The sequence below is a fragment of the Macrosteles quadrilineatus genome, unplaced genomic scaffold (genome assembly GCF_028750875.1).
Source record: "Macrosteles quadrilineatus isolate MER2022 unplaced genomic scaffold, UCM_ALF_1.0 Scaffold_9__3_contigs__length_116548681, whole genome shotgun sequence".
Lineage (NCBI taxonomy): Eukaryota > Metazoa > Arthropoda > Insecta > Hemiptera > Cicadellidae > Macrosteles > Macrosteles quadrilineatus.
The window spans coordinates 53,201,456-53,225,444 of NW_026542602.1; the positions used below are offsets into that span (position 1 = coordinate 53,201,456).

At 32.1% G+C, this 23,989-nt stretch overlaps 2 protein-coding genes across 2 annotated transcripts in view; one reads left to right on the forward strand and one right to left on the reverse strand.

Annotated features, from left to right (window-relative positions):
* The first annotated feature begins 259 nt into the window (after nt 1-259).
* Nucleotides 260-11,654, forward strand: LOC129004380 (C-type lectin BML-1-like). Its single transcript, XM_054432951.1, has 4 exons — nt 260-326; nt 959-999; nt 4,721-4,844; nt 11,357-11,654. Exons 2-4 carry the CDS (start codon nt 994-996, stop codon nt 11,605-11,607), a joined length of 381 nt encoding a protein of 126 aa, XP_054288926.1. The 5' UTR covers nt 260-326; nt 959-993; the 3' UTR covers nt 11,608-11,654.
* A 1,233-nt stretch (nt 11,655-12,887) lies between these two features.
* The window catches only part of LOC129002137 (BAI1-associated protein 3-like), a 268,228-nt gene continuing 257,126 nt past the window's right edge, over nt 12,888-23,989 (reverse strand). Inside the window, exons 29-30 of the mRNA XM_054429736.1 lie at nt 17,681-17,813; nt 12,888-16,658 (exon numbers count right to left, since the gene is read on the reverse strand). Coding sequence (XP_054285711.1) covers nt 17,719-17,813 — 95 coding nt within the window. The 3' untranslated portion in view covers nt 12,888-16,658; nt 17,681-17,718. The remainder of the gene's footprint in view (nt 16,659-17,680; nt 17,814-23,989) is intronic.

Genomic DNA, 23,989 nt, shown 5'->3' on the forward strand with positions numbered 1-23,989 from the left:
CAGCTCAGTGTATTGCTTATCTTTTGTGCAATATAAATTAAGCCATAAACATAATACAGGTTCGAAGCTTAAAATTGTGTTAAAAATATTCCTTAAGTGTTGGATCTAAAAAAAAATTCAGTTCATTTATCTTATTTAGTATAAAACAATTTGGTGATATTTCACAAACAGATGCTTCCAGTGACAAATTTTCCGAAAGGTAGGCTATGTCTTTCATTTTAATACGACAAATATTTAACCACGTCAAAATGTCAAGAGTTTCAAAACTAACACGCCAGTTGCCGCTTCTAATGTCATACAAAACAAAGAAATTCAACAACCTGCAGGTAATATGTTAGGTTTTAGTTTACCGGCCAGTATCTTATTTCTTTCAACTCCGAATTCCCAAAAAATTGAGTAATGGTGGTTCTACAAGGCATATTTATAATTGCATCAATTATAATTATAGGTATTTATCTAACAATATTTAATTATTTATAAAGTTTTTACAAATAGTAATATTATTAATTACGGATATTCAAACATATAAGTGATAAATTGGTAAACTCATTTGATTTCAAGAACATTAATTATATCAATGTATTTACTTCATCACATTATTCTTATTTTTGAGGTAGCCTAATAAGAAAATGGAAATGGTAAAAGATGTGCATTTAACAAGATTAAAAAATAAAATTATGGGGTTTTAGTGAATTTCATTTATTTTACTAATTTTCACTATAAGGTTAGATGTTATGGCTCGAATATAATTAAACCCATACATCCAGCATAGTAAAATTATAAGGGTAAAATAATTTAGTTCCTATGAAATCAATTATTAGTTTTGGATTTTTTAAGCACACTTGTTATTAGACTAAACTAACTATCATATGGGTTAAATTGTTTTTATTATTTTTATTTAGAGTTTTAATACTTAATTTTAGTTTATGTTAATGAATATTATTGTTAATTCTTTCAGAAATATCGGAAGGGAAGGAATTGCACCTCTACACAATGAAGGTATAACTTATTGCAAATATTGGCAAATTAATGTAATGTAATACTAAATTTTAAGGTAAACTAAATTCAAGGTTCCAAGTATCAATCGTCATAAAAATTTTTTCACGTACTACCATTATTATATATACCATATTATTTTTGAACAGCGACACACATTTAATGTGTATTTTAAAGTTGAATAATATTGAAGGGTGATGTAGAATTGAGTAAGACCTGTTAACCTTTGTTACTAAATAAAATAAGCTGTTTTAAGACAGTAATATATGAGTGTCCCTTAACTCTCTGGACACATGTATATAGCGTTATTGTAATAGGTCAAGACACATACAGTTCATCATAGGAACATGGGTCTGTGGTGCCTTTCCGTCTGTCAGTATTTATGTGTTTTTAACACAAAAAATAATAACTCCTAAACAGTTTGACTTACAGCGTTGAGATGTTTCAAAAATGTTTATCTTAATAAGACCTATCTTTGTTAAATATTATATACTAAAATATCATAAAGTGTTAAATATGGCAGCCATTTAAAATATTTGATGCGAAATTTTACAAAACCAGTACCGGTAACTCTACAAAAAAATTGTAAGAGACAAAAAGGTAATAAATGTTATGTAATTTTCAATAATACCTTATTTGTTAAGAATGGATAAATACTAACAGATAAATGTATTTTTTTCCAAATGCATGACCACTTTTCTCCATTTAAACATTGCTAATACTCCTTTTAAATTGTCTGAATATCTTTACAATAATCTGTTATACTCAATCAGGTGTTTTAAAACATAACAGTTGATTCAATCATTTGTTTTTGTTATTTATAAGTATAACTTGGTTTGTTATAGGTAAGTAAAGAATCTTCCTTGTTGTAAGTAAAGGAGGACTCTTGTAGATACAGAAATACTATAAGGTATTGTCCAATTCTATTACTAATTACAAAAAAAGTTTTAACATTAACAACGTTTTTAAATTTATTTAAAGAAAGATTAATGTTACTTATAACAAACAACAAGTTATACTTATAAATAACAATACCCCCGCCGCAGCAAACCTGCAGACTTAGCGAATTTCCATTTGCCTGATTGGATTCACAATAAAATGCCTCCTGAAAAATATCTCATTTATTCCCTATTTAAATAGAACTAGTGTACATGTTGCTCGAATTCGAGCAATTGCAAAGTATTACAGGAGTTATTTCAAAACGAATAACAGTCATAGGCTATTTACAATGAGTTTAAAAGAGTCACCTCAAAGATAACCGGTGTGTAACTCAGATCATGTTTATCTTCGTTATTGATAAACCTAAAGCATTCCGGCCGGTTTTATCCTTCGTAAAATTCCTCGCAGTACAGGCAACACAGGTCATTGATAGAGGGCCAATTGAGAACGAAAAGTCGTTTTGGGGTAGTAAGTATTAGGGCGCATTTTGTAGCCTGTCTGTAGCTGCGGTCGTTATCACGATTACGCCTCCTGTCTATGTCTCGTTTTCGTCACGTCGGAGGCATTTAAAAGAAGAAAAAAACAACAAATAAACAAATTATAGCTACACAAAACAACGATAAATGCACAAATTTAAGTTACAATCATGCTAACACGATCCGTCTTGAGGGTTATGTTTAAACAAACTCAAATAGTATAAAATGCACTCAATGCGTTTCATTGAATTGAAAAATAAATAACAGCAATTAAATTATACAGCTGATCAAAATGTAAACAATTATGTTCTTCGTAAGGATAACATGGGAACTTTAACAGCCACTGGGGCAGAGCCCAAGGGACTTTTTCAAAAATGTAAGGCCAGTTTGCAAATCTACGCGACACGCTCTTTCCAATGAGATGTCAATGGATAAAATCGGTTATGAAATGGCGGAGGAGTTCAACCGACAAAGTTTCATGTAGTGTATTAATTATGTAGATAAAACCACTGCCCCCTTTTATTAGTATCTGTGTCTTGGCAATCCACTGACCTCTATATTTAAAAACTCAGTTGGATCTTCTAGATGGGTGTCACCGCCTTCGTCTGTTTTCGAGGACCCACTCTTCTTCCCCTTGGCATACTGACAATTAATTACCTAACTTGTCAAGTTCATGTAGTAATTCATTAATACTGTTAGTTTATAAAGAAAATTAGATAAAAGTTACTTGGCTTGGTGCTTTTATAACTGCAAACTCGAAATACATCACTCACAAGTAAAAAAGAATCAAGTTATTGGTAAAAAAAAACTATGTTTGTGTAAAAATATTATTCACATGAAGTAGATGATTTGTTTGATTTCTCGATCAGCTGTTTCGTTTCTAATAAATTAATAATGTCAAAGATTTGTGATTTTAAATACATCAATTATTATATTAGGCTATAGTAAAAGTTTTCTAAATATGGTAACTTATTCTCAACTAAATTTTACTATTCCCAGCATGAAAATAAAGTAGTGAGATCCATTATGAGTAAAGTTTAAGGCACACAATCCTAGATTGAAATGTAGTTTACATTAACAGTCATAATACACAGCAATTATTATGTAGTAGACTTTGACTATTTTCGAATAACAAACATATGTTTCTGTAAATAAAAATTATATCCCTTGTTCTCCTTATGGAGAAATACGAAACTTATAAGGGCCCCAGGGCCTCACTCTCTAATTATTTCCTTAAAAAGAAGGTTTCCTGCACAACTTCACGTTACGCTCTTTCCAATGACACCAAAAACATGTCAATCGGTTCAGTAGTTTCGGAGGAGTAATTGTCACAAAAAACCTGCTTGCGTATTAAATAAGTATAGATTAGTTTAACGAGTACTTAGGTTTGCTGCAATAGGGAGGGTAAAAAGGTGTTTTTTGTTGTAAAATGTTAATAGTTTAGTAAGAAATGAATGTATTTTACATATTCTATCAAAATATGTTCATAAACAAGCAAACTACAACAGTTGACTTATTCTCCATAAGAATAACATGGGAATTTTAAATTTACAATATTTTCTCCGCAACCATTAGACGCATAATAACGCTTCAATATACTAAATTATTTGTTTTTTGAGCTCTACAAAATTGTTTAGAAAGAAATTGTGGAATTTTGTGTTTTTAGGGTCAAAAATGGGAAAAACTTATTTTTACTCCATAAAACCCCCCATAAACCCCTGTTACCATAGTCCGATCATGCTGATTCGCGAACTCGTTCGAATAAATGTAGGTTTACACGTTTCTACCAAATTTCATCAAAATCGGATCATTTTTGCTCGAGTTATCGTGCTGACGGACACACACACACACACACATATATATGTATATATATATATAGATGTATATAAATATATATATATAAATATATATATATATATATATGAATTTGAACGGATAGTGTTTTTGGCTTCTAGGGACCTCAAAACGAAAAAGTAAATTGGAAAAAGTAAATATTCCCTATATGGGAAATTCGCTAAAAACAAATGATTAAATCAGCTGTTATGTTTTAAAACACCTGATGTATAACATATTATTGTAAAGATATTTAGACAATGTACTTTAAAAGGAGTATTAGCATTGTTTAAAATGGAGGAAAGTGATAACTCCAACCAGTGAACTAAAACCACTTAATTACCTCATGTGTTAAGAAATAATTATTATTTACAATTAAAGTTGATGATTTATTCATAACAAATATCTTGATACAATGGAATATAATAATTTCAAGAATGTCTTATAACTCTTGTATTTACATTACATATTTACAGAAAGACTGGCAAGGTGCCTTGAACTTTTGTAAAAGTAAACAATGGAATCTGGCAACCACTGTTACTAAACAGGCTCATGGAGAATTGGGTGAAGCGATCAATGCATGCAGGAGCAAATGTGGTGGTAGGTAAAAAACTTATACAGTAGTTAGTAATTTAATTTACACTCACCACAGAACAAAATGTAGACATTTTTTGTCCCTCCTTCCAACCTAGGATGCTAGGTTCTAGAATAGAAGAGTGAAAATTTAAAAACGTACGTTTTCAGGAAAAGCACTTTCCAAATTTTTTCCCCTTTTGTCAAAACTTTTATTATTTTTTTTATTTCATTAACATTTGAAGTTTCATAAAATTTCCATGGTAATGCAATATCTTTTGGTAGTTTTTTTTTTTAAAGAGCATCTTTAGTGGAAAAACACAAAATCCTGTCACGACCATAACGGACGTTTAAATGAATATTAAAAATGCTTAATATTATTTTTATAACTATGTTTTGCTATAAACCAATTTACTTTTATGACCATTATACAATAAAAAGGTCACTGAGCTTTTGGCATATTTGGTCTTTCTAGAAAAAAATAAAAAAACTCAAAAAATTTAAAATAAGTCAATAAAATCTTTTTAAGTTTGTATAACTCCAAAAAAACTTACCTGAGACCCGAAAAATGATTATGTTTGTATAGAGGGGTGCTTTTTTGTGTATAAAACATTGAAATATGACGATATTTTAATTTTTGAAATTTTTATGATAGAAATCATAAACGTGATGGTCAGGGACAAGCGGTACGGTCGTGAATTGTCTGGAATAATCTAAATCTTTTTAAACAATCCTTCAATTATACTGTTAGTTATAATAAAAATATGTGTTTCAATTGAACTAAACTGTCCAATTTACAATTATATTAAAGTTATTGTCACGACCAAACACACTATAATCCATAAGGCTGGATTGGTCGTGAAAAAACCCACGATGGTCGTGAAACTTTGGTCGTGAAATTACGTGTTATTTGGCTGTGTTCTGGCGGTAGCCCTGCACCTCATGTTCGAGGATACAAAGTGGACTTCAAGGTTAATCTAGCAATTGAAATATCTAATAAACAAAAAATAACACCATGTCTACTACATCAAATGACTACGTACGGTCATGGACACACCAAAATTACAAAAAACACAATCTTTCCTTTATTAATCTTGTAATTCCTCCTTTCAACTCGAAACGACCGGCACTACAATCCTGACGTACACCCCGAACTAGTCTCTAAAACCAACTGACTCCATCGACGCCAGGCTTGCCACTGTCGTGCTCCAAAGTTGAAAATTGTTCCCAAATGGTCGTGACGCCAAATCGAGGGACAGACTTATTTTGTCATGGTAGTCAGTTTGCAATGCCAATAAAATTATAATATGCCCCTTTTATGTAAATTTAATAATCATTGATGACATAAAAATATGGCTTTATATATTTCGGCATGAATAATTAGTCTAAAAACAGCGTGAAAGTTGGAAAATGTGCCCTAGGGCACGTCATGGTCGTGAATTTCTAGACTTTTAAAATACGAAAAAAATACCTAGAACCTATTTAAAACCAAATAAATGTGTGTAACATGTTGCCCCCGTCCCAAAAAATATTAAAACACATAATAATAAACTACAAATCCAGTATCTACGAAGTAAAAGGCCAGGGACATGAAAACGTACGTTTTTAAATTTTCACTCAGAACTGTTTTACACATTACTTCAGGCAATAACGGTTGCGACATTATCACATGGATAAATCCGGGAATAAATTAAACATTAAACATGGTGATTGGCGGGAGTTGAACCTGAGTCCTCAAGATCCAGAACCCACACTCTACTACTAGACTGGAGAACTGTATAAATATTAAAATGTTATGCAATTTATGTGGTTAAAAATGTTTAGAGAAAAGTATACACATTGTCCTAAAGAAAGATAGTGATAAGAAACTTTATGAGAAGTTAAAGCTATACTATGAAGTGATAATGATAAGATCACTCACCTATAGTGGGCTGTACCGAAACTGCCACGACGTTTTATGATCATAATCCATACCGAAACTGCCACGCCAATTAGTGAGGATTATAAGGGTGTTTTTGAGAATGCTAGAAACACTGAAACTGCCACGGCGGATTCCTCAGGAAGGGGAGGTTGGTTTGGCAACGTGCAGGGAGAAACGGGAATGAGAATATCCCTCACTCATCACAGTGACGATTTTGAAACACAACACTTTACTTTGCTCATAACTTAGTTAAATGCTTTTCATGTCGCTACTTAAAAGAGGCCATACTAACTTTGTACTTATTTAAATCAAGTATCAATAGAAAATCCATTTAACTACCGATGAAGTCAGAAATAATTAAATAATATTGTTCTAAAGGATTAAGATTGCAATTGAATGTAAAATGTTTCTTACTAAATGTATTATATGAATGCTCTTAACCCGTTATAGTGAATTACTGGCGTTAAAGAACTCGATAAACACATATTTTATCATTAGATTTGAAGTTTTCAGTTTATAAATATACCAAGGTGTAGGTAGGCATCGTCAAAATTGCACAAGAAGAAACATAATCTAATGCAAATAGTAGCACAACAGGATACGTGTCCTGAAGTACAAATAAAACACAATTGTGATAAATATGTTGATCATATTTGGCGAATTTATTGATTTAATCCTATACTATTAATATTTTGCAAAAAAAACACTTAACCTCGCCGTAGCAGTAAACCCTAGGTATTTGTTAAATCTAATGTTATTTAAATGGGGAATAAATATGTCTTGTTTATGGACAATTTTAGTAAGAATCTAATCAAACAAATTGGAATTCACTTAGTGTGCAGGTTTGCTGCGGGCTGCGGTGGAGGTAATGTATTTAGAAATGGGCTGGGAATACCGTCAAAACATGCTTTTCAGCAATGAGTTGGAAATACTGCGCGCACTGCGTTCCAATTGTCTTAGGAATTGGCGTCGAAGTTAGAGATCCTTTGTGATGACTAGAATACACAGAATTGAGTTCGAGTCTGTCCAGATTTTGTTTAGTACGAAATACAAATAAAATACAAGACTAGGCCAAGAAATATACAGATACAATTATACTTGTATACATAAGGCGAATAATGTGTAGGTTTACATTAATAATACCAGAAAAACTTCAAAATTGATAAGTATACATTTTAGATACGGTTGATAAAAAATAAATCCTAATAGCCTAGGCTACTTGTAGTGATAATTCAGGGTCGCCTAATTCTGCCAACCTAGCAACCGGGAATAGCACGTGAATTTTAAGTATCAGGAAAAAGTCCATGAGTTGTAATTGAATTTAGTAAGACACCGGGAAATAAAAATGGTCAAATATTTGCCGTAAAATCCACCCTAAAACACAAAGCTTACACGTTTTGCGTAATCGAAAAACGCCATTGCGAGAAACTACTGTAGAAATTACCACGAATATTAGCGCAATATCGATAAATCATCACACACTAAGCCGCAAGTGCAAGATGATCATTAATTTTTCGTCGATCGCGAAAAATAGTTACGGGTGTTAAAATAATCGCTGGAGATGAATGCGAATGTTGCCGCAATTGTGAAATCATCACCGGTCATCATCATTGCTGTCGTAGTTTACCATCACAGTTATTTCTACGTTTGATCGCTAGAAATTAGAAATTATCACGGATTTGGCCACGATCGTAACATACGATCACGGATGTTCGTTTAAGTTTCTTACGCCGATTCTTCATTTTTAGGCGTTTCCGTGATCGCAAGTAATAATCTCGGTCGTTTCTATGATCACAGAAAATTGTCACGGATGTTACGCCTGGTGGGAAATCAACACGAATTTGTTTCCCATTTTCTCATGTTTAATTAGAATGAAATGAGACTCGGTGTATGTTTTTGCATATTTATTTAGTAATATACCTCAATTATAAATTTCGTTTATTCACATATACAGGGCTGGGCAAAAGTATGGACCTCACCAGTTAACATTTTAACGGGTTACGCCAAGAAAACAAAACTCTGTACACGTCTCTATATCACGCAAGTGAACTTTTTGTTGTATTCAAATTTTGTTCTTAAACCAAAAATGGGCTATTTTGGTGGCCCCATCGAGTGACACCTCATATTAATAGGCCATTAGTCGAAGAAATATATATCGAAGAAAGAATATCGACAAAAGCTAGAGGTATCTATCTAAACTCAACCCACTACAGTGACTGAAGAATGGTACGCGTTAAAATCGTTTCAGTTACTGTTACTCGTTGTTATATATATATAATATGTGAAGCATTTTGCTCCACATCCTCCCCGATTTTTCTCTAGCAAAACCACTTATTAACACCACACTTTGTATAACAAAACGGTTGCCGTGTACTAACAACGCCGCGCCCTTTCTCTTCGTTTCAAATATCTTATCCTCAATCGAAAGACTATCAACTAAGTATAACTAACACACCAACACCCTTACTACTAACTCTCTGAAGGATGGCACAAAACTGTTGAGAAATACGGAATTTGAAAAATATTTACATGAGTCAAGCTAATAGGAGGGCATTCCACTGAGATTCCACGTGAACGGCCCTCTGCAGACCATGGAGGTTGGGTACAGTATTTGTAGTTCTGCAACCTAGCGTCTTGGGCGAATAAAACTATTTTTGAATATTACAGTTTTACAGTATTATATTAGTATTTGATCACCTCTCGTGTAATTAAAAGCGTCGAACAGATCATATAAAATGCAGTGTTATAAAAGTGGTAAATGAAACATAAAACTTGTTTCTTAGTGGTAAATAATTATTCATAAGTCAATAAGTCAATAAGTCATTTATTTGCCAAATTAACAAATACAATTTGCATTAGCTATGTCAATATAATTCAATACAATATACTGAATACAAATCAGCAACTTAAAATGCATACCCTTATACAATAAATAAAATTAAAGGAAAATAAATCTTTAACCGCCAGCCAGAAATTCACGGACGCTGTAGCAGCATTTGGAAAGCAACAAGGACTTAATTTTTCTCTTGAATCGAAGGTGGTCTTTCATTAAAGCAAATATACTCTCAAGAGACGGAATAAATACTTATAAAGTAAATACTCTAACAGTCGCAAAACTAAAAACTTAAATTAACGTAAAATAACTCCTAAAATATAAATACGAAAGGGCAAATCAATCACTTATTTTTCCTATCAACGTATTATTGTGAAAGAAAAGGTTAAGACAGAAATGGGAATTTTGAGTCTCCCGTTTCTCCCCGTCTATCTGGGGAATCCGCCGTGGCAGTTTCAGTGTTCCTAGCCCTCTCAAAAACACCCTTATAATCCTCACTAATTGCCGTGGCAGTTTCAGTATGGAGCATGATCGTAAAACGTCGTGGCAGTTTCGGTGTCCCCAGTGTGATTGCTGACGGAAAGCGGCTGGCTGAAGGGTCGACCCTACTCACACACACGCAGGCCTCACACACACAGACGCAAGGGATTAGGACGGACGTGGGACGGACCATTGTCCTGCCACTCGAGTCATCGGTGGCTCACGGAAATTAAACTATCAATTTTTTTTAATTTTACGTTTGTTATAAAATCTGGTAACGCTTTTGACTTCAGCTCAAAATGCTTAGTAAAATGATACCAAACAATACATATTTTGCTTACAAAGTGTAAAAGCTACGAAAATTTTACACGTTTTTATTAGCTAGCTCCTTGTCATAATCATTTCGTGTTTGGACTCATTTTTCATTGAATTAAACAACAAATTTACTAACACTAACCATTTTACTGTAAATCTAACATCAAATGAATTGCAATTTTGAGGTATCATACAACAGATGTTATATTCCTACTTAGTGAATAGGGGATCGGGGCTTTCAGGCAATTAGGACGGTGGTGAGTGTGCGTGCGTGAGTCGGGTCCCTCGCAGGTAGGGCTGAGCTTCAGCCGCACTCCGGTAAAAATCAGACTATAAATTAAAACATAAAATATATATTTGTAAATTATTTGGAGAAAGTTGCTCTTACGAAATGAAAGTGTTCAGATTAGTATATTTCAAAAGTTCTGAACTAAAATCATTAGTTATCAGACAAGCAATAGGTGGGTTTCTTTTATAATAGTTTTTATTTTATTTTTTCTGTTAAGCGACTATCAAAGCACTTTACAACAATTATTATAGTGAGTAAGTCTAATGAATAAAATACCTAAAAATAAATTTGCATTGATGATTTTTTTGGAGTGTGTCAAACTTTTTTTTGAGGATGTAGTAAAAATTCTGGTCTTGTTACTAATTACCATTTTATTGAAGAATGGCACCTTGGCTCTACCTCCAAAACTTAGCCACTAAATAATCTTTGTCCATGTACAGTAATAATAAGCATGTAAAGTTCCAGTAAAATCATTTACTTAATCTTAGATAGCCAAATCTCTGACCGTTTAATAATCTCATTCATATGACATGATTGATTAGAAAAATAGGATACGAGATTACGTTTTCTCAATATACAATTAAGTTGCGTTCAGGAAATGTGCAATTTTTCACACTTATACTAATAAAGATGAATGATTTACTAAAAAGTAATTGGAGAAACTTGTATACTTCTTCACACTAAAATCAAATCTTTTTTAGGCTCCGAGTTCACCAGTTCGTGGACAGCTGGCACCTCGTTCAAACGAGATGAAAATAAAAAGAAGATATTCGAATGGGCAGGTCTCAATAAGGAAATTGGTTCTTTCGGTTGGCAGCATAACCAACCTGATAATTTCAAAAATAATGAGAACTGTGTAGAGGCAAAAAAATTTGAGGGACGTCGCCAAATTTTCCTCAACGACCGACCATGCTCCGATATTTATAACATTATTTGTGAGAACCAGCCCTAAAGAACATTTCTGGATGTAAGGGAGAATAAAAGATTCTTTAATGTAAATATTAAGGCAGTTATTTCTCACATTTAAAATCAAAAGAACTAGAATAGTATATTACAGTACATTACTAGTCCTGAAAAAAAAGGTTTACCGGACGAGTGTGGGATTACCATACGAGTTGCGTACGATAGTTTACACCATTGCCTACTACTAAATCCGTACAAATCGTTATATATTTCCAGTTCCACCAACCAAAGGACTAAAAATCACTAGTCGTAACCTCTAAGAGAGGTTATGTTTTTGTTTATAACCACTCATTGCCACCTAAATACAGTATAATCAGCTGATAGGTGTCCAGTAAAACTCATTACAGTACAGTAGTATGCAATGAAACCCCATTTGAATAAGCTGGCGACAAACAGCTATTTTCTGGACTAAATCCTTGGGTGGGAAGTTCGTCAAAATAATGTAGTGTGGCGTAAACCATTCAGCTGTACTGATAATAAGTACGAAATAAGTATACTGTATTTGGGTGGCAATGAGTGGTTATAAACAAAAATATAACCTCTCTTAGAGGTTATGTCTGGTGATTTTTAGTCCTTTAGTTGGTGGTATGGTAATATATAAGGATTTGTACAGATTTAGTAGTATGGCGTAAACTATCGTACGCCACTCGTCCAAAATGTGTTTACCGGACTCGTATGGTAATCCCATACTCGACTTCGTTTTGCACGGGAACGACCACACTCGTCCGGCAAAAACTTATATTCAGGACTTGTAACGTAATATACTATTACGGGGCTCAAAAGATTTAGATGTTTTCTCTTTCTGTGCTAGTCTTCGCCTCGCTCGTAAACCATCTTGCTCCAAAATTGGCCACTTTTGGGACTAGTAGTGAAATATAGATACTATTTTGACGTCATTAATTGAACATAATATTGCAGACACATCACATTATTTGTACTAATTACAAATAATGAACTAGTTGTTAACAACAGTAGGGTTGTTTTATTTTGCTGAAGGACCAAAAATGATACCTTAGCATCACACTGTGTGTATTGAAAACAGCAGTTTTGCAGCAGTATAAGAAATACTTATTTGAATTAACATTTAATATGTTTTTACATAATATTTGAAAAAGCAACAAGACTGTAGATCAGTTAATTTGAGTAACTATGGCAGACAGGTTATTATTTTTCCTTTTATGATTTAAGATATTTTTTGCTAAAATAGGTATATATTTATCTACAGTATCCATAGGGTGGTATGAAATCCAAAACACAATGTTTGAGGTTACAATTAAAATATAATTATTGTACTCGTACACGTTTAAAATATTTTCATCTTTATTTACATGCAATAAAAAATACAACGATATAGCCAATGGTTAGCACATTACAATTTGATTGTACATTTTAGGCAAGCCTTCAAACTGCCTTCTGGCAAACCAAATATCAATACAAAAATATGTTATTTTAAACAACCACATATATATCTGAATGCAAGCTAACAAACTAACTAATAACAAACTATTGTTACCATGTCAAAGGAACATTAAAATTACATGAGCAAGCAATAACAAACCATGATGGGTAGATATTAAAATTAGTGCCATTAAAGTCCATTTTATATTATTTTGCAGCTTCAGTACCATACTAATACAGTATTAGGCTTTAATTAACATATTCATTTTAAGCCCCTGTGATTGAAAAGGCAATAAGTGTTTTTGATTCACAAAAATAACAAAATAACTTACTTATACAAAAAAGAAAACGTAAAATGTTAGACCCACAATAGATATTAATCTTTTGTTATAGTGAAAAGTTGTCTACAAGCCATATAAGGTTAGATACACAATTATAGCAAAGAATAATTGTTTTGGTATATTGTAGTAGAGTTATATAATATCACATTTCACATCCTCAGAATAAATGACATTTGTTAAATTTAAAAAGTTTATTTTCCATAGCAAAGTCAGAAGTAAAACAATGATTTTCATTAACATTTACCTAAGAGAAATTTTTTTTTGGGAAATAAATTAGAAAAATTACAGCTTATGATAAGACTCATCTATCGACTCTTTTTGGCACATAAATTGGACTAACTTGGTATAATAATGACTTTGAATAAATGTATCTAGGGGTTGGGGAATTCTTTAAAAAAGAATGCACAAAAAATATAGAAATTACCCTACAACGTTTCTCATAACATAATGACAGTTTTTGCTTAAAATTGACAGAACAATTTTACTATTATAGCCATAAAAATTAATTTGTGTCTCTGTTTTAGAATATGTCTTAAGTATAAACACAGTCGCTTAATTAGTACTGTAATCCAAAATTGTTCGAAATAAAACAAAATTTTAATTTATAGTCTACGAACAGCTAGACCTCCCCACAGAAAAGTCAGGTAGAGAAGAAAAACTCAAGGGTACACTTACCCTTGAGTTTTTCTTCTATGGCAAATTCCAACATCGATCCCTTGCCTTTATGTACTACAACGCTCACGGTGGTGGAAGACCCCGTGCCCTGCGTGATAGGAATAGAGTTAACAGTGCTCCACTATCAGGCTCTTCCTTGGTTGTGACAAGTATATTTCTGGCCCAACCTTCTAGAGCTAAAAGCGCACAGTCGTTCTATAAGCAAGTTTCTTTAGTAGCTTACTTCTCTGTGATGTCACAAATAAATTTACTTAATATCATTTTATTTATACATTTAATTTTAATCAACGTTGCAGAATTCGTAATGATAACATAACCGACTACTGTAGCTTTCACACTTGAAAAGTTTAACTGATAAAATGGTCTGGGGTTTTAATATCATACAATTAGTTCCAAACATTAAAATTTCTTTGCGGAATTTATTTTAATTGATATATGAAGATATTTATTTTTATAGTCAATTGTAAAAAAATATTTTAAATACACACTAAGTTAGCTGACACTAGTAAAAGCTAGGAAATTTTCCAAAATTGTAAAATGTATAAATTAACCTTAAAATGAATTTTTTAAATCAGCAATAAAATGAGTTATTTTTGACATACAACTAGGCCTATATGACATGAAAATATGCTTCTTGGTATATACTTATGTAAACGAAGGTGCAAAAGGCATATGAATCATTACCTAACAATGGGATTATACCAGTAACAATGCAAATGTTGCAATCAGCCAGAAGTTAAAAAAAAAAAATAGTTGAAACACAATGTTTTCCAACCCTGTTATTAGCTATGAATATCATATATTACTATATACAATAATTGTAGATAGTTTGTATAAATTGACAATATTTTGAGTTCTTATGGTCCACATATACACAACGACTATTGTATAAAAAATATCATCAAATAGCTGAAGCAGGTTTATATACAGTAAGAGAATACACTGTGGCCGTTAAGGTGATACAAAAGGTTTTAAATGTTAACATTCAACTAAAAGAAAATGGTTTTAGAAATTACCGGAATTTATTTTCAAGGAATACAATAAGAAGTACAATAGGACAATACAATATGTTCCCTCCTAAGAGATTAATTAAAGGAAAACAAAATGCTTTTTGTGACAATCATTAAAAAATATTCAGCTTATTTTATTGTAGTGCTTGGCAAAAGCGATTTAAAAGAGTATCTAGAACAAATCTGGAAATAGAACAGTTTTTTTTTTATTATTTTGCACAACAAAGTGCAAGTGGGAGAGTAGAAAACAGATTATTAACACGTTCGCTACCGATCGCCACATATTTGCGACACTAAAGTCATTGCCACGGCCCGAGGTATACATTTTAATATTCCACATAGACCAGGTGTCACTTGGTTAACAGTACATGCAGAGCAATGCAGCAAAGTAAAAATCTGTTTTGCCTTTTGCCAACTATCATATGAAGCAACTAATCCTCATATCCACAGACCAAGTGACGCGCATATGCGACAGACATCCCTGTAGACCGCTGCAAAGAATTCAGTACCTTCAAATAGACCGTTACAAAGATATAAGCTTTTTAACAACATTGGACACCGACGCAAATATGCGACATCAGTCTATTTTAATGTGATCAGTTGTCGCATATATGCAACAGCAGTCTATTGGTAAATACCGGCCAACGCATATGTGCATCGCTGGTCCACACGAATAAAAAATTTAGTACTATTGCAGTAGCAAACGTGTTAAGGAAAAAGGTGCATGAAGAAGAGAAATTGAAATTGATTTATACATCGTTAAACTTGAAAATATGTGTTTGTATTTATTTATTGAAGAATTAAATACATTCCTGTAGATGAGAGAACATCTAAATCTATAATTCCATTTTACTTTTATTATTTTCATGTGCACTACTATTTGGTTCACATAATTTATAGATTGTGATTGCTGTACGCTTACAATTTTTATGAAACTAAAAGTTGAAAGTAATACTTTTTCATGAAATGTAATTGTTTTAGTCAATATTCTTTGTCCAAAATTTTGAATACGTTTGTTGTACAAAAAGAACCATTTGGCCACAAAATTGGAACCCTTGAATTTAATACTAAATTATACTAAGCATGTATAGTTTAAAAAGACCAAGTATATGCAACACTAAAAAAAAATATGTAAATAAAATTGATCATACAAAACAAAAACATAAACCTAAATTCCACAAAGGACTTTTAGTTTAGAAAATCCTTAAACAGACAAAAAAATGTGAACTGTATAATCTAATAAATAATAAAATATGGTCGACACTTTCGTAAAGGTAAAGTACAAAAGCAAAACACAGTTTGAGATCGTACGAACATGAACGTTACCTTATTATCTGAACACCCTTGACAGGAATGGAGAGGTTGGAGGTTGGAGCACTTCAGTAGCACTATAAAAAGCTACAAGGCCATTAAGACATCAATATGTGGATTATAAAATCCGGTTTATACCTCGGAGAACTCCGCTCACATCTTTACATCGACAACACATCGTCAACACACAAGACAAAGTCATGTACATAATTATTGTATCATGGACAGCATTTTTCTTCAATCGAGATTCGATGAGACATCGTGAAGACAGTGAAGGTTTGAAGATATATTTGTGCATAGTCAGCCTGAAAAAGATCACATATTTTAGATTTTTTTAGTGAATATCTCCTAAGAGTCAAATTTCATCGGTTGTCTGTGATGTGATATTACAAGTAGGAAGTGCAAATTATGAGGATTTAACCATACCATTAATGGTCATTTTTATGTTATCCTCCGGAATCGCTTTGAATATATGAATTGGTGTAAATACCTGCTTCAATATAATCCAAAGTTTTGTTAATGGCGCAACTAGTTTCTCTTTTCAAGAAGTCATCTATGTCATGATCAATTCTTCAAAAGGACGTTGGTTCACATATAGTACAGAGACACACAAACACAAACATTGAAACGATTAAAATAAAATAAAACATTAATCGTTTCAATGTGTGTATCTGAAGATGACTTCTTCAAAGTTGAAACTAGCTGCAGCACTTGCAATATTTTGGATTACATTGAAGCAGGTATTTACACCAATTTATAAATTAGAATGGGGACTCAACAGAGTGTGCTTAGCTAAGATGAATGTTAAATGAATGTAGACACATTGGGTAGCTTTGTTAATGATTAAGACCAGCTGATTTTCAGCCAGGGTCATTTTATTAAACATCAAGGATACTTGAATTTAGTTTGAACCAATCAAAAAGATACTGACTAGTGACTAATCTAATCTCTAGACCAAACTGACAGCCTTCTATTTTCTAGGTAGGCCACTCAACAAATCAGCAATATAGCAATTCAGAAAGGTATTTTGGAGTAAAAGTTTATGGAGATGTGTTTAATTGACTGCTGACAAATTACATTGTGAAGTTTTTTTTTTACTCAAGTCAAAATGGTATCTCTAAAGACAGTAAAGTAATTGAGCAATTTTAGCAATAAATCAAATGTTGCGTGTAATATATAAAAAAAATAGAAAAAAATAGTTAAAAAATCCACACTAAGACTTGTACTATTATTTAATTTTTAATTTTTATAATGATAATTGGACAATGCCATAGTTATAGCAATAAAATGATAATGATTTTGGAATGATGACACAGTAAATACTTACACTAGAAGGAAGTAAAGCCACAAGGCACATGGGGTGGACTAGGACGTCGCGATCCGTTGTTTCTGCTTTTTGACAAACTCCTGCGCAGACTTATCCCATGTTCTCAGCTCCAACGTTTGAAGGATCGGGTGATCTAGAACAAATTAGTTTTTGATAGGTATATAGGCAAGATTAATGTGGGATAAAATAATCGTAAAGCTTTCAGGACATTTAAGCTTATTTTGTCTTCTAGACTGAAAATTGTGTCATCAATAACATGGGGTAGCAACCATTCTGTCACACTGATGGCCATCTTCAAAGCTTTATATTTGTAAATGGAGCAGTAGTTCTACAGTTATTGTATTAAAAAGGGCCAAGGTAACAGGTAATACCATCTGATTCAATTCAATAGCACAATAGTGTTGTTTTTAAGTACAATTTTTACTTTCTCCCATTAAACATTGAAGGAGAAAGTATTGTTTTTGTTAACATTTTCGATTTTTTAGATTGAGTTTTGGTTGGAAATATCCATATTTGGGCCCCCCTGAATCTAAAAAAGTGTCGGGTTTTGAAATGGGCGCCTGTGTGTGGGTGTTTATAGAGATACAGGCCACACCTTTGGATCTATTTTGATGAAATTTGGTATGCGGGTACTACTATGGCATATCAAGGAATTTGTTCATGTTTTTATATAACTTCTTGATCAGCATTGTACGTGTTATTAAATTTACGGAAAGTAAATAAAAGGTAAGTCTTATATCACTTAAAAACATGTATTTACGCTTATACTGTTACTCACAAGACGGTAAATATACAAAAAAGATGGTAAGTTAAGTGGTGATCGATTTCGATTGGAGTCCAATTGTAAATACATAATTTTAAGTGATATAAGACTTACCTTTTATTTACTTTCCGTTCATATTTTTGAAATTTTGATTTTAATTGCAATCTACAGCTATAAAAGAGGAAGTATGTATGTATATACCCTATAGACTCTGAAACCGCTTGACAGATTGTAATGAGACTTTCATGCATTAAAACCATTATGCAAGGATGGTTTGTGTGAAGTTTAGTGCAGATCCGTCAAAAGGGCTCCGCCCCAGAGGGTTTTAAGGGGTCCAATGTCAGACTTTTGGAACTAAAATGTTTACAAATAAATCCATATACAAATCCTAAAGTACCCATGAACTTTTGAGTCACACCACCATAATCCATACACCTCAAATGTTCGCCACGACGAGAAACTTTGCGCAAAACTATCAATTATTGCATAAATTGCCCTTTAAGGTCATAATTCCTTTCTAAAGGGAATTTTCCATATAACTAATGTAAAAATAAAATACCTCAGCTGTACTTATTATTTGTTTGTTATTCTTTCAATTTACTACCTTAATAATATCAAGTGTAATTATTTGTTTGTATTACTGTATTCTGTTTTGTTTATTTCAGCTTAACTTAACCAATCAATAGTTTTATTAATACTTTTGAAGTCAAAAGGGGTGAAGCCCGTGGGTAACAACTACAGTTAGGCTGTGACTTATATTAAATAAATAAATAATAAACCATTACAAACATTCTAGTATCACATTAAACTGTTTACACAAATAAAATGTTTGAGAGTGAACCCCCTCTTTCATTAATAATAGTATATAAACAAATATAAACTACAAGCACACAATCATTGGAAACAAATTAGTTATAGAATTTTGAGAACTTGTACCATAGAGGCATGTTCAGAAACATTAACATGTTTAGCCGCCATCTTGAATCGACCGGGTAAAACTCTCTAATAGACTTTATCTGTGTTTAACCAAATAAAAATGGAGAATGATATATCTACAAAAAGTATAATAAGAAATAAAAACATATTTATTTAATATCAATGACAATCCTATTCAGGCAATGATTTTTTACAGGTAAAGTTGTCCATGTTAACTGTACAAGAAAATATTTTGATGTAACCATGTTATTGCTAGAACCGTTTGATATGTGTCATACCATTTAATAACGTACATGTTTGCAATTAACTGCTTGACGTCAATGCTGTGTTCCATACTAGGTATATTTAAAACCGCTTATAGAAACTCTGTAGCAGTACTTCCATTAGAAAAAGACTGGATCTTTGACGGCCTGTGGGGCAGAGCAGGGGTAGTTTTTGACACTTCTGATATTTTCCCCACCGGCCTTGGACCTTTAAGCTTTCAAATGAATCCTCAACGGCCTTTTTCCTAGCTCGAGATATTTTGTGGGGGCCGATTCGCTTACGTAATTAAATATACTAGCTGTTACCCACGGGCTTCACCCCATTTTACTTCAACCTAAGTATTAATAAAACTATTGATTGGTTAAGTTAAGCTGAAATAAACAAAACAGAATACAGTAATACAAACAAATAATCACACCTCATTTTAATCTATCTATACTATTATATAAAAATCTAATGGTGTCTGTCTGTATGTGTATTACTAATAGGTGCAAAAGCTACTGAACCAACTGGGCTTAAATTATACAAAAATATAGCTACCATACCAAGGACCATTATAGGACTATTCACATTTCGATACTGACCGTAGGCTTTGCCCCTTTGGCTTTAAAAGTTCTGAGGTGAACATTTTAAAAGTAAATATTGATTGGTCTCCATGGCTGTGATGAGAACACTAACAATGTTTGTATACATTTGCTTTGACATTTAAATGTAAACAAGAAGAACTGCTTAACTGCATATTTCACAATTTCAGACAGCTGATACAAAGAAATTAAATATAATATTTTCCATAACTATGAGGTAGGTTTATTTTAATCTAACCTTTATCATTGATTATTTATTCTAAAACTATGTCAATGATTATAGAAAAAATACCCCCGCCGCAGCAAACCTGCAGACTAAGCAAATTTCCATTTGACTGATTGGATTTACACTGAAATGTCTACTTAAAAATATAACATTTATTCTTGATTTAAATAGAATTAGTTTAACAAGTACTTAGGTTTGCTGCATCAGGGAGGGTAAAACTGTTTTTTTTTTGTTTTTTTTTGTAAAATGTGAATAGTTAGTAAGAAATAAAAACATTTTCCAAATTCGATCAAAATATGTTCACAAACAAGCAAACTACAACAGTTTACTTATTCTCCATAAGAATAACATGGGAATTTTAAATGTACAATTTTTTGGTATTTTCCCCGTAACCATTAGGCGCATAATAACGCTTCAATATACTAAATTATTTGTTTTTTTAAGCTCTACAAAATGGTTTGGAAAGAAATTGCTAAATTTTATGTTTTTTGGGTCAAAAATGGGAAAAACCTATTTTTACCCCATAAAACCCCCCGTAAACCCCCGTTCCCATGATCCGATCATGCTGGATCGCGAACTCGTTCGAATAAACGTACGTTTACACGTTTGTACCAAATTTCATCAAAATCGGATCATTTTTGCTCGAGTTATCGTGCTGACGGACACATATATATATATATACTAGTAGAATACCCGTCCTTCGTACGGGGTTGGCATATAAGTAGAAAATTATCATTGCAGTGATGGGAGAGGAAACGGTTTAAGAAAATATGGTCTTGTAATTTATACGGTATCCTATAGTGTAGCACACATATACCTATAATAAAAGAATGTGTTTAATGGTTTGCACTGTAAACCAAAACCTATCACAATAGTTCCAAACATGTTAACAGGGCAATTTTCTAACATATTTTAGTGAAATTATAATCAGGCAAACGGGAATTCGCTCAGTCTATAGGTTTGCTGGGGCAGGGGATTATATTACTGTTTACAAACAAATAAATCAAAAGAATATACCTCATAACTCAGGATGATAAGGGTCTAGGTTGATAAGGCAATATAGAATGTTGATTATTTCCTATATCCATCGAATGATTTCTTTTACAATGAATTATTATAAAAATAAATAAATATTATTACAACATTTCACAAATATTATAACAGACTCAGTATAGTTAGATCATGAAGAAAAATGAAGTACTGTAACTGAAACAATCCTATGTTACATTAACATAATATGGTTTGACAGCTCCTTTAGGTAATGTTAAATAATGTTTACATTCAGGCTAGTGACATCATTATTTTAAATTTATAATCCTTACCCTCTCTGTTCTAATATTCGTGCAGTATTTAATAAGGTTTGAACCAGCTGTGTTGAATTGTGAAATCAAAATCAATTTGACAGTTAGTTCTGCTTGTTTACATTTTTAAACTTACTAGGTTTGTTCTTTGTTACCATGGATACCATCAATCAATATTTACTTTTAAATCTCTCATCTCAGATTTTTGAAAGCCCACGGGGCAAAGCCCTAGGTGAATATCGAAGTGGTAATAGTTCTATATGTATCCTCGGAGCTGTAGCTTCATTTGTGTGCAATTTGAGCATAGTCGGATCAGTAGTTTTTGAGATTAGCTCATACAAACACACACACAGACACCCCCTCTTCTTTATAATAGTATAGATAGATAGATAAATATATAAATATATAAATATATATATATATATATATGAATTTGTACGGATGGTGTTTTTGGCCTCTAGGGACCTCAAAACGAAAAAAAAAATCGGTCCCGCGTCCAGGTCTTACCATGAGTAATACGGTAATAGCTTATTCCCTATATGGGAAATTCGCTAAAAGATTCTATAACCGTTGCTGTATCAACTCCGGCTCTGCTTTGGAATTTTTAAAGCGTCTAAGTTATGAAAATAATGTTATTGATATGTTTTCATGGAAACAGTATGAAAATTACAATGTATAGATGTTTTGTATGAATTTGAAGGCTACTTTTAAATAAATTCTAACTGCTTAACATGTGTTAGAAACTTGCACATCACATTGTTTTTTATACATATATTTAGGTAAATTAAGTTGTGTTTTGCTAAACCTATGCTTAAATTAAACTAAAGAATATCATCAATAACTAAATTGTACGTCGTTGATTTTTGTTTTCTAAAATGTGTTATTTAATTATTAAATGGTAATACAAAATACTCTTATTTTTTCTTAACATAGCTTTCAGTTCACATTTACTTTATTTGATACATTTAATATTTGTGTTTTGCCACACCACTGATTAAACTAAACCAAGGAAAATATCATAAAACTAAACAGTACACAGTGTTCTTTTGTTTTTAAAATCAATGAAATATCTGTTACTATGTTTACTTAATGGTAAGTGTGAAAATGTAAAGGCAATGGGCAATGGAACTGATTAAAAGAACTGGTCTGTATATTAAGTTGTTTGTTGATATTTTTGTAGAGTAGAATCAGAGATGCAATGAAACATAATATACTGTTTTTGCTATTACATTTTTTAGTCCATAATTGATGCTTTGATAATCATATTAGTTTTGTCTGCTGTCTTTAATGCTAAAATTATTTGTTAAACATTTGTTATAGTACCTATATATATAGTTTATTTAATATTTCAAAAAACTGTATTGATAAGGCACAGCAATATTTCTAAAGTTTATAACAGCTGACTTAGTTTTGCTAATGATTTATTGTGAGTGAAGAAACTGAAGATGGAAGGATTTGTAATTTAATATAAAGAAGAGTGAAATTAAAAAAAATTTTCATTTAAATTCAATAGTTAGTATTTTTGCAACTTCAAAATTGAAATTTAAAATGTAAATAATAAATTAAAAGATATGCAATTAAGGGAGATGAAGGTAAATCATGTATGTCAAAGTTTTATTCGAAGATTTGGTCAGTTTTTCTCATATCAGCCTACACAAGATTTAAAACTAATCAAAACCAAAATGGTGGTATCCACTACTTACCAGATTTAAAAGTCATAACTTAAACGCTTCTATTAAGGCCATAAAAGTTGAATTTTGTTTCTAAAAGCGTTGGCGGATGTGTAACTATTATATGCATTGGATGTAAAGATTAAAATGTTTCTATTTTGTGTCCTCTTCCCGTTGCAAAGCACGGGTACAACAGCTAGTAAGGTAATAAATTGAATGAATAACATACAAATAAGTACAGCTGAGTTATTTTTAACATTAGGTATATGGAAAGTTCCATTTGGAAAGCAACTACGACCTTAAAGAGCAATTTATGAAATAATGGATAGTTTTGAGCAAGGTTTCTCGTCATGACAAACATTTTAAGTATATGGTTTATATGGTTGGTGTGACTTGTAGTTTTCTCAAAAGTTCATGGATACTTTGGTCTTCATATAAATTGTAATGACAGATTGTAATGAAACTTTCAGGCATTATTAAGCATTATTTAAGGATGGTTTGTGTGAAGTTTGGTGCAGATCCGTCAAAAGTGCTCCGCCCCAGAGGGTTTTAAGGGGTCCAATGT